Here is a 19,012-nt window from a genome sequence, read left to right on the forward strand (position 1 = left end):
CAGCACTTTGGGAGGCCAAAGCGGGTGGATCACTTGAGGTCAGGAGTTCGAGACCAGCCTGGCCAATATGACGAAACCCCGTCTTTACTAAAAATACAAAAATTAGCCAGGTGTAGTGGCGGGCGCCTGTAATCCCAGCTACTTGGGAGCCTGAGGCAGGAGAATCACTTGAACCCGAGAGGCAGAGGTTGCAGTGAGTTGAGATCGTGCCATCACACTCCAGCCTGGGCAACAAGAGCAAAACTCTGCCTCCAAGATACTACTACTACCACTAATAATAATAATAATTGTAAAGCACTAGTGAAAAAAGGAAGTGTTGTGTGATTGCTGCTTAGAGTTATGACATTAGACCCTTGAAATTAGTTTTAGAAACATGAAACAAGAGAAATTTGAGTATAATCAATGTTGATCAAGTATTCATGTGCAATGTACTGTGCTAGGTATTTAAATTAGCACTAATGCTCACAGCTCTACACAAAGTAAGTGGTGTCGACCCAATTATTATAGACGAAGAAGCTGAAACACTGATTTCTCTTTTAAAATGGGAGTGGAGAATAATCATGTAATTAATAAATGCCAGAGCTATGATTCAAACTCAAGCCTTTTGTGACTTCATATACTTCCTAAGAAGATTCATTTCCTAGAGCACATTTTTCCCACCTTACGCTTTAACTCTCTCTAGCATAGAGTTCTCATCAATTTTTTTAGAAGAGGCCTTTCAAAAAAGATTAGAGATTCCCTTCCCCCTGCATTTCCTCCACAGCTAGTTGCATACTCAACTATGATGCTGAAGAAATACTAGGACCACAGCGCAGAGTTATAGACTGAAACTGAAAGCTTGTTTGTTACTATGTTGGCATCTCTTTTAGAAGATCAGTCAGTGTCATGGCTTCCTGAATTCAGTTTAGCTAGCTAGTCCAAATAGCTCCTTAGTTTTTTTTCTACCTTTTGCCATAGCTAGATCTATAATATAAAACCTGTGTTTGTATTTGTGATGGAATTATCATATTTCATCTTTTGATTTCATTACCATATTTCTGCTTACAAACAGACTCATGTTTTGTGACTCAGTTAGTTTTCAGGATATGAGAAGGTGTGGCGTTTAAGAAACACCAGTTTTAAAAATCCCCTAGTCTCCCTTCCTCTTTGTGGTTCTACCTTAGCCGTTATCTGATTATTCATGTTAGATACTTTAGTTTCCATATCCTCTTCCTGTTTTTCTCACATTTATCAAATCCAAAGTAATGTTACTTTTTGGTTCTGTCCTGTTTTCAGGATCATGAAATTGTAATGCCTATGAATGGGTATTTTGAGTGGGTGATATTTAACTATTGCTAAATTCCTTTAAAGGGTTTCTTTAAAATAACTTGTCCTAGGCCGGGCGCGGTGGCTCAACCCTGTAATCCCAGCACTTTGGGAGGCCGAGATGGGCGGATCATGAGGTCAGGAGATCGAGACCATCCTGGCTAACACGGTGAAACCCCATCTCTACTAAAAAATACAAAAAACTAGCCGGGTGCGGTGGCGGGCGCCTGTAGTCCCAACTACTCGGGAGGCTGAGGCAGGAGAATGGCGTGAACCCGGGAGGCGGAGCTTGCAGTGAGCTGAGATCCGGCCACCGCACTCCAGCCTGGGCGGCAGAGCGAGACTCCGTCTCAAAAAAAAAAAAAAAAAATAACTTGTCCTTACCATAAAGACTATATGGATATGTGGTATCTACAGGAAAGACATTATTACCTAGTGGCTGTGAGTCAGCTTCCCTGAGTTCACGTTTTGGATTTACCACTTACTAGCCGCCCTGTGATTTTTGAACAAGTTCCTTAGTTTCTCTCAGACTCAATCACCTTGTCTGTAAATTGAAGAGTAGAAGTAGTCACCTCGTGTATACATCAAAGAGTAGTTATCTCATAGGATTGTTGTGAGGGTTCACTCATTCATTCATTAGCTATATGGGGACCTTCTCTAAGCTTGGGCTAGTGCTTGGGATGAGGTAGTGAATGAAATCAGTAAGGTCTCTGGCTCTATATAGCTAATTTCTACTGGGGAGATACAGACAATAAATAAATAAACATTATAATTATAGAGTATAGTAAGTGATATGAGGGAAATGATAGAAAGCAACATGGATGGAGACCATCTTAAACAGGGTGGCCAAAGAAGGCTTCTCTGAGCAGATGACACATAAGCTGGGACCTGAGGATGAACAGGAGGCAGCCCTGGGAAAGATATTTCAGGCAAAGGGAGTAGTAGTTGTAAAGGCCGAGTCAAGAGAAGGTCTGGTGTTCCTAGAAGAGAAAAAGTCTAGTGTGCCTACCGAGTCATGAGTGAGGAGTAAAATGGCAGATATTAAAGTAGGAAAAGTAGGCAGGAGTCAGATCACTAGGTTTGTTAAAAGGATTAAATATCTACAAAGCATTTATTTGAGAGCCCGGGGCATAGTGTTAGCAGGTATGGTTATTATCATGAATTTTTTTTTTTTTTTTTTTTTTTGTTGACACAGAGTCTCACTCTGTTGCCAGGCTGGAGTGCAGTGGCGTGATCTCAGCTCACTGCAAGCTCCACCTCCCAGGTTCAAGTGATTCTCCTGCCTCAACCTCCTGAGTAGCTGGGGTTACAGGCACACACCACCACGCCTGGCTAATTTTTGCATTTTTAGTAGACATGGGTTTCACCATGTTGGTCAGGCTGGTCTTGAACTCCTGACCTTGTGATCCGCCCACCTCAGCCTCCCAAAGTGTTGGGATTACAGGCGTGAGCCACCGTGCCTGGCCTATTAAATCATGATTTTTAATGAACTTTGTCATAACCAAGTATTTGTCATTTTCTGGTGAAAACACTGAAAGTTTAGGGCATGTAGTGCCAGCTTTTGGCAATATTTCTTCCTAGGTGGTGGCATGTTCTTCCATCAGGAGGCATGTAATGTTTGGTGATCTCTCATGATGGTAGCAGCTGTTGCTGTTTCATGCCTTATCCATTCATTCATTAAGGGTTGCAAAATGGAGATACCCTCATGCTGTCACTTTTTCATCTGTTGGGTGAAATACATAAAAACTTCATCTCTTCTTGCTTCTGCTAATGGTGACCATTCTTTTTCAGTATCGTAATAAGCTTGGTAAACAAATTTGATGTGTTTTATAGTGCCAGCTAAAGTGGAAGACGTCATTAAGAACAACTATGACATCTTCCCATAAAACATCCTTTGGTACCATACTGCATGGATTATTGATTTGAGGCTGTAGAGCCCTATTCATGTTCTCGTTTTCTTTTGCATTACTGGCTGATAGTGATATGATATGCAAAAGCATTTGCCTCGGTGTTAAAATGTAAACATGGCGGATACTGTTTCCTCTTTCCACAGATGGAACTTTCTGCTCTACAGTCCATGATGGCTGTGCAAGAAGAAGAGCTGCAGGTGCAGGCTGCTGATATGGAGTCTCTGACCAGGAACATACAGATTAAAGAAGATCTCATAAAGGTCTTTCAAAACTTTTCAAAGACCATTGGAAATGTTCACAGCTCAGAATAGCTGTAGGGCATCTTCAGACAATATTTGCACACATTGGATCCCTTGGCCAGTGATTATCAATATCCCACTTGAAAGTATAGGCAGACTATTTTAAGAATGTTTGGTCCCCTGCTCCTCTGCTGAATAACCCTTTTATTGCTGTTTTCACATCCACACTTATTTTTTGACTTGTAGGACCTGCAAATGCAACTGGTTGATCCTGAAGACATACCAGCTATGGAACGCCTGACCCAGGAAGTCTTACTTCTTCGGGAAAAAGTTGCTTCAGTAGAATCCCAGGGTCAAGAAATTTCAGGAAACCGAAGACAACAAGTAAGTTATTGGAATGTAAACTTATTTATTTATTTACTTTTTTTTTTTTTTTTCAGTAGAGACAGAGTTTCACCATGTTGGTCAGGCTGGTCTTAAACTCCTGACCGCAGGTGATCCATCCTCCTCAGCTCCTCAAAGTGCTGGAATTACTTACAGGCATGAGTCACCACATTGAGACAGGGTCTCACTGTGTCACCCAGGCTCGAGTGCAGTGGTACGATCACTGCTCACTGCAGCCTCAAACTCTGGGCCTCAAGGAATCTTCCTGCCTCAGCCTCCTGAGTAGCTGGAGCTGCAGGTGCACACCACCATGCCCAGCTCAAGCCTTATTTTTCTACTGTGAAATAAAACATGGTAAAGCTGTCAATCTCAGCTATTTGTGGAGGGTTAGTTGATGGTATTTCATAGAGAACTGTGCTCTAAAGTTTCCTACTTTGGTCAGTAGCAGCTATAGATGCCCCTTTCTGACATTTGTAGTTCTGAAAAGAGCAGCAGTTCTTTTGGACACATACCAATAGTTATCCCTCACACTCATACATAAGTCGCCTCCCTCTCAACTGAATCGTTCTCTTTTATCTGCGTTTAACCATGTTCAAGTCTCTCCCAGTTTAAAAAAAAAAAAAAAGAGAGAGAGAGAGAGAAACCCCTGTCTTTTCCCCAGATTTCTTTGTAGCTACAGCCTTGTTTAACCATTCTTCAATGCCAAACTTTTCCAAAAGACTTACTTGCCTGTACTCCCTGTCTCCATTATCATCCCTCTCACTAACTACTCACCCCACTCCATTCTGGCTTTTAACTCTACCTTAAACAACTCTGTTGATTATACATTATCATAGCTCATTATCTTTATAGCACTTATTACATGCACAGTGACACACATCTATGATTAATGAACGTCTTTTTCCTCCACTAGATAGTAAGCTTTCCCCTAGGACCTAGAACAGAGTCTGTCCCATAGAAGGTGCTCAGTAAATATTTATTGAATGAATGAAGAATATTAGTGAGTCCTATTATATACATATCCTTCTTGCCTGTCCTGTTTCCCTCTTACTCCTTTCTCTTAGCTGCTTTCCTGTGCTTCTAGCTTTTCTCTCCTTTTTCTTCTTTTTGCTCCCATGTTTGAATTCCACCTTACAGGGTTTTAAAGATTAAAAAAAAAAAAAGGTAATATGACATTGATTTGAAAACTATAAAATGGTATCAAAAGCTTAAGTATTAAGATAGTGGGCTTTTTAAGTCCTAGTATATGCTAATGCATTTTCTTGTTTCTCAGGATTAACTGTGGCTTCATGTCTCACTGTGCCATTTGCATGTTGCTTCTTCTATCTTCTTTTCTCAGTTGCTGCTGATGCTAGAAGGACTAGTAGATGAACGGAGTCGGCTCAATGAGGCCTTACAAGCAGAGAGACAGCTGTATAGCAGTCTGGTGAAGTTCCATGCCCATCCAGAGAGGTAAGAGAGTGGCTGTTTTTCCTTTTATTCTTTATTGAAATTTTTATTTCTTTTACTATTGTATTCTTTTTATGTCTTTTATTCTTCATTAAGTGAAGATGCTTATGATACTGAAGAGGGGAGAAAAAACAGGGACAATTACTGAGGCTACCCACTTTGTCATTTGTTTTATGGATTGCTCTGAGCCTCAGTGTCAAAATCTCAAGTTGGGAATAGTGTCTGTTTCACACAACTATTGCAGAGATTAAATAAGAAGACAGCTTTGGTGTCTGAAACAATGCCTTGCATACAGTAAGCACTCAGTGTATGTTCATTTCTTTTCTGTGATCCATGTCCTGTTAAAGGCTGTTCTATTATAAACATAAAGCTATACCTTGTCTCTACTACAAATACAAAAATTAGCTGGGTAAGGTAGCGCGTGCGTGTAGTCCCAGCTGCTCGGGAGGCTGAAGCAGGAGGATGACTTGAACCCAGGAGGCAGAGGTTGCAGTGAGCCAAGATTCTGCCACTGCACTCCATCCTGGGTGACAGAGTGAGACTCTGTCTCAAAAAAAAAAAAAAAAGTAAGGCTATCATGGGCCCTGATATTCATTTAATATCATCGAAGAAAATATATTAATTGGGATGGCTAAATCATCCTGGGACCACCGATAACTATCATGATGAATATATTTTCTTCTACCTCTTGATTTTTGGTCACATATATGATACCTCTCTGGATCATTTTATATTCTCTTCATTTTTTTTTCTCATTTTGCCTTCCCTACTAGCCCCTTTTACTCTTTTTCAATTTTAATTGTTGTTATTATTTTTGCTATTCAGTTTCTTGTAGTTTATTGTTGGGCTTTAAAAATGTATTCTTTCTACCAGGAAAATGAAGGCAGAGGAAAGGTCTGATAGGACCAGTTGATTGTGTTACTTTTTAAAGAACCTCTGGAGCTTTAGTGTTTATGAACCAGATTCCTTTTCAGCACACCATCCCACCTCAAGTTTGGTAACAAATGAGAAAACAAGTCTCTTCAGTAGTGGTTCTACTTGGCTCAGTCTTGCTCCAGTTTACATTTAGTTTGTCCTGGGTTTTAGTTTTTCAGAAAAAAAAGCTTTTAGTCAAATAATAAAATTTCTCTTTTTTGGGCTATAGGGGTGTGAGATAAATCTTAGGGGCTATAATTTTATGTGAAATTGGCCCAGAATCTAGCATAAGGGGCAAGCTTTTAAAAAAGGGAGCAGTCTTTACTGATCTATCAGCGGTGAACACAAATGCCACACAGACTACATTCATTTATTGTGTCCTGGAGAACAATTACTTTACAAAGTCGTGTGGCTCAAAGTGGCATTGATGGTTCTTTGGAAGCAAATGTGGACTCACTACAGTTGATGGCTAATCCATTTTCCTTCCGTGTGGCATGTTTAATCAGCTCTGAGAGAGACCGAACTCTGCAGGTGGAACTGGAAGGGGCTCAGGTGTTACGCAGTCGGCTAGAAGAAGTTCTTGGAAGAAGCTTGGAGCGCTTAAACAGGCTGGAGACCCTGGCCGCCATTGGAGGTGGGGAACTGGAAAGTGTGCGAATTCATCACAAGCATGCCTACTGAGCACTGGCGGGTCAGACTGCAGCCCAGGATGGAAAACCTTGTTTGCACTAACCAGAAAGATCCTTATCTGATTTTGGCAGAATTAAACGGTGACTTACTAATGATAGAACTGGTACAAGTAGCATCAACTACAAAGTGAAACTCACTTTAGCCTACATGGATCTCACTGTACATACATATCAATCCCCAAATTGAATGGTAGAGGTTGCAAAGTGTATTTGCACATTTAAAATCATTTTGCTTTAGTTTTTCCACTTTTATTCATTCTTATCTCTAGCCCCTTCTCATTCCCTCATCCCTTCTGTGGGCCAATAAAGTTTATTCTTCCCCCACTTTCACAATCCATTTCATATGCTCCATATCATATCATAAATGCATGTGTGTGTATTATTTTTGCCATTCAGTCAACTCCTCTTTGAGTGAGAGCATTTTTTAAATCAAAAGAGTACAAGTTTTAAGATGAGAGAGTGGGAAAGAGATTGAGAGTCTGTAAGAATGACTTCGTAAAAGTGATATAATCCTTATCAGAAGGTAATCAAAACCAGGAGAGTAGTCTTGTAATAGGAGACTGCAAGTATTGGGAAGGCCAAGTTAAAGAACAGAGGCAAAAACTATGAAAGTGATCATAGTAAACTTTTATCTCCAATACTGTCTCAGAGTTGACTGTTGTACATGAGTGAAATTAGATTAGGTACAGATTAAATTCTATTTAAAATTTGTTCTTTATTGATTCCTTTAGGTTTCTTTAAACCAAGGTCATGCTGTTTAGTCAGAACATGACTTCTAGAGTGGTCTTCCAGTGTCAGAATGATCTCTGTTTACAAAGATAATTTCAAAGGTAGTATCCCTCTTTACATTCAGTGTTTCACCAAATAACTCATTATAGCCAAAGGAGGGTATTGCATCTTCCATTTGTGGCACTAAATAGGGTCCTATATTTTTCACTATTTAGTATGTATACATTTCTCCATATAAAAATTAGTAATAGGCTTCAGGCTTTGAAGTGCTTGAATAGTTTAGAAAGAAATGTTACAGATGTGTGTTTATAGTTTTAATCATTGTCTCAATGCTTTCTTGTGGCAACATAACAGGTGTAAGGAGAGGGGCACTGGAGATTGTATTTCTGATATCTTAACAATCATGAGTGTGAAAAGTAACCAAGATTGCTTTGCAGCTTTGTGGGTTCAACACCATGAGTTTGTTTTTATTTCCTGTGGTTGTACGTTTCCTAGGTTAGAAGCTGAGGTTTCAGTTACTTTAAATATGAAATTTGGGAACAGCGATTGAGGCTTTCTAGCACAATAAATGTGACTGGATACCCTTTCTAAACTAAGTGGGGCACAATTTTTTTTCCTTCTGTTTTTTTTTTTTTTTTTTTACATGACACTTTATTTCTTTCACCTGTTGACATGGCTTGTATTACGTTGTAAATTTCATCTGTTTCTGTAACTTTAGCTGTGTCTGTAACAGGTAGAGCATCAGTCAAACTAGAGTGGACAGGGAGAAAATGTTCTACTGGGGAAGCACTCTGGAATCTTCTGATTAAGTAATTTGCAAAAGATTGATAGCCGTAAGCCTTACTCTTAATGGATCTGCCATTTCAGTTTCAATGGCTTTCGAGGAAAAAGGAGTCATTTAAGGAAGGAGATAGGAAGTGTAGACAGATCCATCCACTTGTCTTAGTCTCCTAATTTTAAGAGACCTTTTCTTGCCCAAAATGTTTTGTAACTTTCCAGAAGTAAAGAGGAAGGTAATGGAGCTGTAGAAATGCCAACCCATCAAAGACTAGTTTGTCATGTTGTTACAACAAGGCATTTAGGGAACATCTCTCCTTAATTTTACTAATAGACCAAGGAAGCTCTCTGAGTCTGCTATTAACATTCAGCTCTGGGTGATTCTTGGTTTCTAATGGCTCATAGTGATTACAGTTTATGTTAATAATCACTTCTACTTCTCTCAACCTCCAGCAAGAGTAGATTGAGAGCAGGATAAATTAAAAGTCTGATCTTAATGTCATAAATATGACTAAAATATGGTACTAACTTTTTCTGGTCTAGATAGCTGGAATGAGGCTTGCAAACAGTGTTACCTGGAGAGAGCTTGCTGGTCTAACAACTTTGGGTGATAATTTGGCATCTGATTAGAGGGCATGAGTCTGATAAATTTTATAATCCACACATAGATCATGCTGTGGTTGGACACATCATTTAATAGTATTTAGAATGATATAATATTCCATTTTCTCTTCAGGAGCACAGACTCTTTCTCATACTGGATTATTCTACCTTTGACAGTCATTTTTCAACATGACAGTAATTTTAGATAAAGCATCGTGTGCTTATAGAACCTTGTGCTTGAGTAAAAATAATTTCAAATAAAAATAATGAAGTAAATTTTTCCTTAGGCCATACTTAATTGGAAGCATATAACTTAAATTGAGAAAAAAAATTCATGTGATAGATTTTGTTTTTCTCACATTTCCTTTTTGAATAATAGCAAATAATGCAGAGTAATGGTTGTAAGAGTTCAGGGTAGATGAAGTCTGTAGGTTTTAGAAGTATAGAGTTGAAAAGAACCTCCAAGAGGACTTATTTAATGAGTGAACTAAATGTCCTTAGACAGATATTGTCCCTAAACTCTTTGCTATTGAAAGTTTATAGTATTGAAAATTTGATGACTGTTAGCACCTAGTATAAATCAACGTTCATCCGCTGTTCTCTTTTTAGATAGCCAAGTTATAACTTTTTCGAAAAGATATTATTGGACTATGTTAGTAGGTCCGCCTTCTCCTTTGATCATGTGCACTCTTACCTGTCACCCAACCTTCTCCACACCCTCTTCTCTTCATTCAGTTGTGGACAGCAGTAATAGTTTCAGTACCTTTGCTTCTTAGAGGAAATACATTTTTCCTTATTTATATTTTTAAAAGATGTTTCTATGACATTATATATAGCAAGAGATCTATTAAGGATCCAGAAAATCTTAACCTGTATAGGATATGAGTTCCTAACCATAAGAATTAGTTTCCTTGAGGGTTCTTGAGTATATTCTGTTTACACAGTTTATACATAAGTAAACTCTGTGGCAGATATACATAAAAAACCTGTCACTTTTATACTCATTCATCCTCCTAATTCAGTGTCTGGGTCATGAGATGTTTGGCTCAAAGCTTCAAAAACTTCAAGAAAACTGATTTCAGTTCTCTCTATGTTGATCTTCCAGTTGGATCTGGAGTCTACTGATTGTGGAAAGGAAGAGCAGATCACATTATATTGAAAATTGTCCTTTTCACTGAGAAATAAAGGTTGACTGAGCTACCTAAAGTCACTTTCCTTTGGACTGTAAGCCTTAGAGAGAACAATAATACCTTTGCTTTTCTTGAGGTACTATTAGAAAACATAGGATAAACTTGTTTTCCCATTTCAGGGTCTTTTTTATAAAACAATCACAAAATCTTGACATTTGGCATCCCTGAAAAGCTCAAGTGGCCTTTTCAAATAGGGCTTCATGGAGTATTACTGACTTTACAGTCAATATCCTGCAAAGAAAGGTGACAAACTTCCTGTGAAGTTAGGAAGAAATATTAGTAACCCACACACTTACAGTCCATTTTCCATTTTAGCTTGTAGAAGTTTGTACTAGAGATAGAACAAATGAAATTAGTTTTCTTTTCCAGGTATATCCTGTGAGATACCTGAGAAAATACAGAGTATTTTCTCTCAGTTCTCTCAGGGTTAAAGCTCAGTGAGCTTTTCTTTTCTCTTTGGTAGTGTGGAACCATTTGTACCATGGAAAGAATAGCTGGAAATATGGAACTTGAGTATGGCACTACAGTAATAAACAGAAGAAATGAGTCACTAGGATAATATATCGGAGTGATTTCTGTAGGGTAATGATTTCAGTTATAATGTGTTTTAGAATGTGGATTTAAGCCACCTTCTCACCCTCTGTACCAGTAGCTTTGTTAAAACATTTTATTATGATCAAATAACAAGCCTGCTGCTTTTAAGTAATCTAAGTGTTAACAGAAGGTAAGTCTTCAACTTCTCCCTGTTCTCATCTGGGCCAAGATGAATTCTCTAAATAAAAAATAGCATTGTAATTTGCCTCCAACAAAGAATGGGAAATGGAAGGAAACACAAAACACAAAAACTGTGGTCCTGACAGTACTAATTCTACCAGGTTTCAAATAAGAATAATTAAACTTATAAAGGGACATACTGATTCTTTTTGTGTTACTCTCCTTTTTTGTTGTTTAAAGTCAAATTCCAGAAGTAAAAATCTTTATCATACTGTTTTCCTCTTACTAAAACTGGAAGAGTAGAATAGAAAGTTCAGCAACGTCAGAAAATGTTGTATTTAAAATAATATGAAGAATAGGGGTTTTAAGTACATAAACCAAATTGGCTTCCTTGTAGGTTTACTTTTAGTATATAACATGAATATGTAGTGCTTCTTTTTACAATAATCAAAGTCATAGCTCCAAGATACTGACCTCTCTCAATCTATAACCTTTGGAGGCATGTGTTTATACCAGCATGTTTTATAAATTATGAGTTTCTGTCTGCGTCCATGAAGTCTTACTAGTTTTCACTTAAAATTTTGTGGGTTGTTGAGAAGAATTAAAGTGACTCATAACTTCACGCTTGAACCTGGGAGGCGGAGGTTGCAGTGAGCCAAGCTCATGCCATTGCACTCCAGCCTGGGCAACAAGAGTGAAACTCCGTCTCAAATAAATAAATAAAGTGGTTCATAACATCAGATGAAGAAGGAGGTGAGTGATATATTAAATGATCAGAAACTTGGCATTACATTGTTTCCAGGACCATTTCCCCCGCAAATTAAGCTGTATATTTTTCATTTCTTCTTCATGGCACTGTGCTGTTAATTTGTGTTAACATTTGTGCTAAAATGCAGTGTAATTTTTATATATAAGTGTTAGAATTTTAGCTATCTTAGTTGAAACACACAAAAAAATTGTTACTGATCCAATAAAATTATCAAAGGCCAGAAGAAATTATTTGGTTTTATTCTTAAAGTATTTATTTAAAAAAAAAAAAAAAAAGGAGGTAGGGAAAGCTTGTATCTTTTTTGTTTTCCGTATAGGACAATCAGTCTATTGATTATTTACTAAATTCCAAGTTAAAGCAAGGCTCATAGAATGAGTCTTTATTTAACTAAAGGAAGGAAGAAGAAACCCGAATTTTTCTCCTCTCGAAGAAGTAAGACTAAAGAAACAGTATTACACTTTCCCCAGAAATGTGACACAGGCTACTTTACCTTAAAAACCGTTGCTTGCTTTCTTTGCTGTAGGAGAAGAGTAGAAAGCATGACAGAGGTTTGAGGAGCCAACTGTGGTAGGTAGTGCTGTCTCTAAACATTCCTAGAAAAGCCTGTTTCTCGTGTTCTTTGAAGAAAAAAAGAGACCATGAGCAGGAAGAATTTCTTGCATTACAGAATTATGGCATCACAGAATAGGTGCAGTGGTTGTATCTCCTGGTCTGCCCAGGAGTCCTAATTTACATGTGCCTTGGTTAGCCTAAGTATAGAAAACTGTAGCTGTATTAAATAATTACCCTTTTGGAGAAGTAGAAACCCTTTCCAGAATTTTAGTGGGATTTCATACCCCCAAAAGTGTTTTAGATTATGATTTGACCTTTTCAAGTCACTTAAAACAGCTACTTTCTGAAACATATGCGCTGGAAAGCCCTAAGGCTACCTAAGAGATGTTGCAATTTAAAGACAAAGATACGCCATAAAGACAGCAGTTTTCTACCACTTCTGTTCCATGATCAGAATCTGTCTAGATAGAGAATTTTATTTCTTAGCAGAAACTATGGAGGACTATATGGAATCATAATAGTTTTCTTATGATCCTGAAGGGAATGTGTGCAGGCGAAATTGTAGTTTGATAGGAGGCCTCTTTTCCTTGATTCTCTCATACAGCACCATAATATTAAAGTCAGCAGTAGTTGGTTCATGACATGAAAATGCGAGCGTCCTTGTAATGAACGCATGGCAGAGCACCTGGCAGTGAAAGTGAGATGGGGCTGAGAGTATCGGACACAAGGGCCCAGTACCAAAGGAAAGAACACTTGGCACTGCCAACTTATTCTTAAAGTTTTAGTTCTTTAACTAAAGTTTTAGTTCTTATGCTTAAAGTTTTAGTTCTTCAGATCACCTTTTAAAATTAATAAAATATGATCTTAGAACATTGCCATGTTCTAAGTAACTATATGGAAAAACACTCTTTTTCTGTTGATCCCATATTAATGGCTTAAAGGAAGATAATAATGACTACAAAGTAGAATTTAGGGGAAATGCCCTTGACTCCACCCAGTTTGGACTCGTTACTAAAGAATTAACATGTCATGAACCAGGTGTGGTGGCATGCACCTGTAGTCACAGTTACTTGGAGGCTGAGGTGGGAGGATCCCTTGAGCCCAGCAGTTCAATACCAGCCTGGGCAACATAATGAGACCTCATCCCTAAAGCAAAATAAAACAAAACCAATAAAAGGTCATGAAGTTTCCCCTAAGGCTTATTTATGCATGTTGGAGTTTTAAGACAGTTATCGTTTAATGATGATTAATCCTTTTTGTTAGGCGCCTGTTCCAAAGAGTTCAACCTAGTTTACTGACAACTCCTTAGTTTTTCAATGTCCTGTGAGGCAGAGAGCAAAGAGTGTCATTTCAAGCCTCCTGCTGGGGAAACAAGTATTCAAAAATGAAGAAGTGCAGGTGGAATCCATCAAGATCTTTCAGATAATAACATCAAGTATAAAACTTCCTTCTGCTGACGATATTTAGGTTCTATGGCCTTCAACTTTCTGAGTCTTCAACTTATAAGCCCATGGACCACTTCAGTTTACTTACAATAACAATAATAGTAATATTGTTTAAGGATGATATTTATTGAGTACACACTGTGTACCAAGCACTGTTCTAAGCACTTCAAAATCAGCAAACCCTTTAAAGTTCACGACAGTATGGAGCGGATAATGCTCTTAACCCTAATTATTAAATGAAGAAACTTAGTTATGGAAAGGTTATGACTTGCCTAAAGTGACATAACTAACGAAAAAAGCGCAATTCAAATCTAGACAGTCTATCTCCATAGTTCATGTTATTATTATACCATACTCAATTTAAAAAGTTCTACAGTAGTATGAATTTTTGCCTCAGTGATAAGAATACCTTATATTTGCATAATGCTTACATTTTCTCCCAAGGATTTTATGGTCTTATGTTTTAGAGGCTTATTTTTGTGTACTTTATGGAATTAGATAGCTGATAGAAAATAATTTTCTAAATCTAAATAAGGGACATCTTGGTATCACCTCCATTTTGTGTTGTTCAAAGCCTAGAAACTTCCAAGAACCATAAGTTGAGAACTTTTATTGAAGCCTCAAATAAAAGTTTTTGATAAAATTGCCAGTCTAACATGTAATGCTTAATCTCGAAGAAGCAAGTTAAATGAAGTGATTCTTAGCTTCCAGAGAATCTAAAGGTAGCAGACTATTTTATATTTTATCAAAAAATAAACAGAAGAGTCATCAATATAAAAGCATAGGTACCTTTAAATTAGAAATTCAAAGTATTCCAAGTTAGTTCTGAAGACAGTGTTTCGTTGTGCTGTAAAAGTTTAGAAAAGGGTATCACTCACAAAAGAGAAGTTCTATCATTAATTTAAAAAATGGAAAATGATAAAAGATGTCTAATGTAAACTTATACATGGGACCTTGTATGAGATAACTTACTCTTTTATTCCCATATTTTCTATAAATTTTTTAGCTTTACCCCTCAAACATGGGAGAAAAATTTCAGCATTTTAATTCAAATTGTTAAAAGGCTGAGCAACCCTTAAAGCTGCCATAACGGAAGAAGACTGCGAGCTAGCTTAAAGAAGAGAAAGAAGGGAAGAAACAAAACCCCTGTGTAGTAGAGTGTTGAGATGAGACGAGCATTTGTTTGTCTCCATCTAATTCCTTATGAAGCCAGAACCATAGCATCCTGCTGTTAAGTGAAATGAGATGGAGCATTATCCTAGAATGCAGACGTGGCACCAGAAAGGCTGCCAAGATAAATGGAGGGCAGAAAGTGTCAGATAAAAACCGTCAAGACCAGTGACAGTCACCCTTTTCAATTCTCGCTTCTGGAACCTGGCAGGAATGGTCCTGGGATGTGGGCCCAGCTTGACTACACAACCCAGCAACAATGGTAGGGGATGAGGATCCTGACCTCACAGAGCTGAGCTTTCTTCAACTACAGGATCCTTCTCCAGCCCTGTGTTCAAAAGAAAAACAATGTGAACAGTCTGTTTTCTGTCACTGAGTGAGACAATTCATTTCCTTTGCTGGAAAAACATAAAAGATTGTGATTGCTACTGTTGTACAGGGAAAGATTTTCTAAAGTAAGCATAACATGATATGGGTGTCCTAGGTAAATCCTGGGTTCAGTAAGTTTTTAAAGCAGCAAAAGATTAGGGAATGTGTCCATACACCTCTACTCAGCTAGCATCCTGAGTGAGATGGTTTCTGGGGTTGGTTTGAATGAGTAAGTATTGGAAATTCCTCTTGTACACTGTCTGCCACAGACCTCTAAAGATGCTGAGTGGTAGAGGTGGCAGGGGCTTCACTGAACAAGACTTTTCTTTGATCCAAAGTTAACACAAAGTTCATGGTGTAGATGAGGAAACCTAAGCTGTTATCACGGCATACTTACTAACTTACTATCTCTTAGTACTTCCATGAGATCAGCCTGGGCCATTGCAAACATGTAGACGTGAACTGCCCCGCTTACCTTACCTGCATTGGGTAGTGAATGCTCATGATTCAAGCAGAGCCTTTCATGCCTGGATGTCTGAACTCAATGGAAGGTTCTTTGGTCTTGGAGGAAGAAGCAAAGATAAAGATCTGATTTGTCACCAGAAGAAAAAGTGAGTGGCTTCTAAGAGTCCAGAGTCTTGACTTATTGACACAGCTCTTGTGAGGGCTAGTTGTGTACTCACCAACTGATCTCTTTGAGATCCAGGTTAATCAGTGGTCAGAAGTGGAGTTGTGACTGGTTGGTTGCTGAGGCTATGATGAGAACAAGATTTCAAGATTCTTTAAGTTGGGGAGGTTCTATAAGACACAATGAGTGTCACAGTAGATTTTCTTTGATAAATTAACCATAACAAATTTCTACACTTCCCGAAAAATCAGTAATGTAAAACATAGCTCTTGGTCTTAAAATACATGAACAGTCTTAATTTTAATCAATATAAGGAGGAAGAAACACCCTAGATTTGTGCTGTCCAGGAGGGTAGCCACTAGCCACATGTAGTCATTTAAATATAAGTTAATTTAAATAAAATTTAAAATTCAGTTATTTGAAATGTGGGCTCTACTACCCACATTTCAAATGCTCAATAGCCATATATGACTGTGTCCACTGTACTGGGCAACACTGGCACGGAACATTGCTGTCATTGCAGAAAGTCCTCTTGGTCAGTGCTGCCTTAGACCTTTGCCCATACCGCAAACTGCAGCTACTTGTACCTTAGAGCAAGGTGTAGATGTTTGGGCCCTAGAGTTGCTGTGTCCATCTTTGGAGAATGAAAGGATGGGTTAAATTGCATGTGGATAAAGCAGTGCAAGAAACCCTTTAGGCAAAGGGTGTCTGCATAGAATAAGAGTTTGAGAGAGGTGAGGAGGAACGGAGGTTAGAAGAAGAAATTATGGAACAACTGAATCATTGGGTGTCTTGAATCTTGACTAGACCTGAACCTTACGAGGACACGGGACCCCCAGAGGGAAGTTCCTCAGAGAGATTGTCACCCTACGCACAAATGATCCCAACAGTAGATACCTCTGAGAGAATCAGGGCAGCTCTAATCTCCAGGCACTCAGTGGTGGGAAAGGGTTAGTCATGTTGGATTCATGTTGTGGAAGAGAAAGTTTTTATGTTGCCAGGCAATGGGGAATAATTCAGGCTTTTTTGACATTTGAGTGGGTTAACCAGTGTATCTGACAGTCGGCTCCTTAGAAATGGGTCTGTGCAGGCAAAGTCAGCTTATGTTGTGAGGCTCAGACTTGAGTATGAGTAAGAAAGTGTCTGTGATACAAAAAGTTCTATTTTTCTTGCCAGCCCTGCTGGCTAGGGAGAATTTCTTCCCCATGTATATGGAGAAAGGAAGAAATCAGAGGCAGCTGGCAAAAAGAGTATACTTTAACCTGCTGTCTGGAAGCCATCTGTGAAGGGAATCACTTTTCTTTTCTGGACTTATTTCCAGGTGCAGCTGCAGGGGATGACACGGAAGATGCAAGCACTGAGTTCACTGACAGTATTGAGGAGGAGGCCACACACCATAGTCACCAGCAAGTAAGTCAGTGTCAGGGTCTGGAGCTTCCAGGGTGGATGGCACACAGCCCTTCTGAGGTCTGATGGTCTCCTGCAGCCCTTGTGGACTTAGAGTGAGAAGATTTTTTTTATATATAAACCACTTCTCAGTCATCTTCCTGTTCTCCTTGAGCTTCCCAGCTGCCTTTCCAACCCATGTCTTCACTCCATTTTCCTCTCCAATCCACCCTTTGGTTTGTATTGTATCTCTTTCTTCTGCTTCCTGCCCCTTCCTACCCACCTTTGCCTCTATTTATTCTCTGTAACTATAGCTTCAGAAGAATTTTTACTTGCAAGACAATGGACACATTCCCCTTGGGCTTTTTGTAACTGAAAAGCACCACAGAAGACAGGGAGTCATCAAAGGGCTGCTCGGGGAGGTGGCAGGGTGAAGGACCTGCTTGGGAAGGAACTCCAAGAAGACTGGAATGCTTCCAAAGCAAGGATCTTTCTCAGTGAAATCTCATTATACAGAGAGAACCTTATGCAACCTGACAAACCACTGAGGTCATGGTGACTCAATGATCAGCAGATGGTTCTTCAACAGCAATCCCCTGTCAAGCCTCAGAACTTGAGGCTGAAACATTGTTTCCATCCACCATCAGTGCAGATGTAACTAGCATGTTACAAGAGTGAATAATCTGGACTTCAGAGATTAAGTCACCAATAGTGATCCCACAAGCACTCACTGGAACTCCTATAATGTCTCCACTTTGTCCGTGCCATTTAGCAATCTCATCTCCTAGATGGACTGTGCCTATGATTCTTAAGGAGAAAGTGAATCATTGGTAGGTGTCCCACACAAGCAGCTGGACTTTCCAGTGACAGCTTTCTTGGGGCTTTTAGGAAAACTATACAAGAAATGAGGCTTTCTGGGTCTGCCTGTATGTCTTCTGCATAAGAGAAAGAGGAGACATCGAATCAACCAATAAGAAGAGCCCAAGTGAGCATCCTCAAATCTTTTGGGATTTGGCACTTGGGGACATGAGTAGTTGTCTGGGATATGTCATGTTCTCAACAGTTTCTTTATAGTAGTTGGATCACCTTCTTGTAGTAGGATTAACCTTCTTGTTGCTGTAGCTGTACCCAACCTTCCCTGCTCCCTTGAGTGCTTGCATGAGCTCCACTTTTTCTTTTACTTGAACAGCTTCTCCTGAGTCCTCCTTACTGATGATTGTGTCTTTAATTATATACATCTCTGTCCCTCCAGACAGATCCCTCTGTCCTCACTCTCTGATTTCATTGAGGATCTTGGGTAAGAGAGGGACCTGCGGAATGAACAAATGTCTACTCTAAGACAGCTAGATTGGGAGGTTGGCTGGTCACTGATAGTTATAATGACTGTGGGACAGGATTAACTTCAGAATAAATGAACAGGAGACACAGATATGAAGACAGTCAGATTCTGATTGATATGGTCTGAAGTGCTCCTGGTATTGCAAGTCATTTGCTCTGATTCTCAACTGTAGGCAAACTGAGTTGTAAAGTTGCTTCTTCTTCAGCCTTCTTTCCTGTAGCCTAGAATGGAGAATCTGACCAGACCCCATTTTGAGAAGGTCAGCCCACCCTGAAATGAACATTTTACATTAGGGCATTTGTATTTCCCTCACAATATTTGCCACATTACTTGGCATAGGAGACATGCTTAGTGTAATTATGAGTTAACAAGCCTTTGGATCAGGGCTTGACTCATGATAGACAAAGTATGTACCTGCTGGATGGAAGAATCTCTTGGGTAAGCACCATT

General features: G+C 39.0%; 1 protein-coding gene across 5 annotated transcripts in view; it reads left to right on the plus strand.

The window, feature by feature from the left end:
* LOC112618235 (myomegalin) overlaps positions 1-19,012 on the plus strand; it is a 349,895-nt gene that overhangs the window by 158,018 nt on the left and 172,865 nt on the right. For all 5 annotated transcript variants that reach the window (XM_025375027.1, XM_025375035.1, XM_025375054.1 and 2 more), the window contains 5 exons: positions 3,359-3,475; positions 3,701-3,838; positions 5,178-5,290; positions 6,709-6,836; positions 17,159-17,247. In XM_025375027.1, the coding sequence (XP_025230812.1) occupies positions 3,359-3,475; positions 3,701-3,838; positions 5,178-5,290; positions 6,709-6,836; positions 17,159-17,247 (585 nt within the window). The remainder of the gene's footprint in view (positions 1-3,358; positions 3,476-3,700; positions 3,839-5,177; positions 5,291-6,708; positions 6,837-17,158; positions 17,248-19,012) is intronic.

The sequence above is a fragment of the Theropithecus gelada genome, chromosome 1, assembly GCF_003255815.1.
Source record: "Theropithecus gelada isolate Dixy chromosome 1, Tgel_1.0, whole genome shotgun sequence".
NCBI lineage: Eukaryota > Metazoa > Chordata > Mammalia > Primates > Cercopithecidae > Theropithecus > Theropithecus gelada.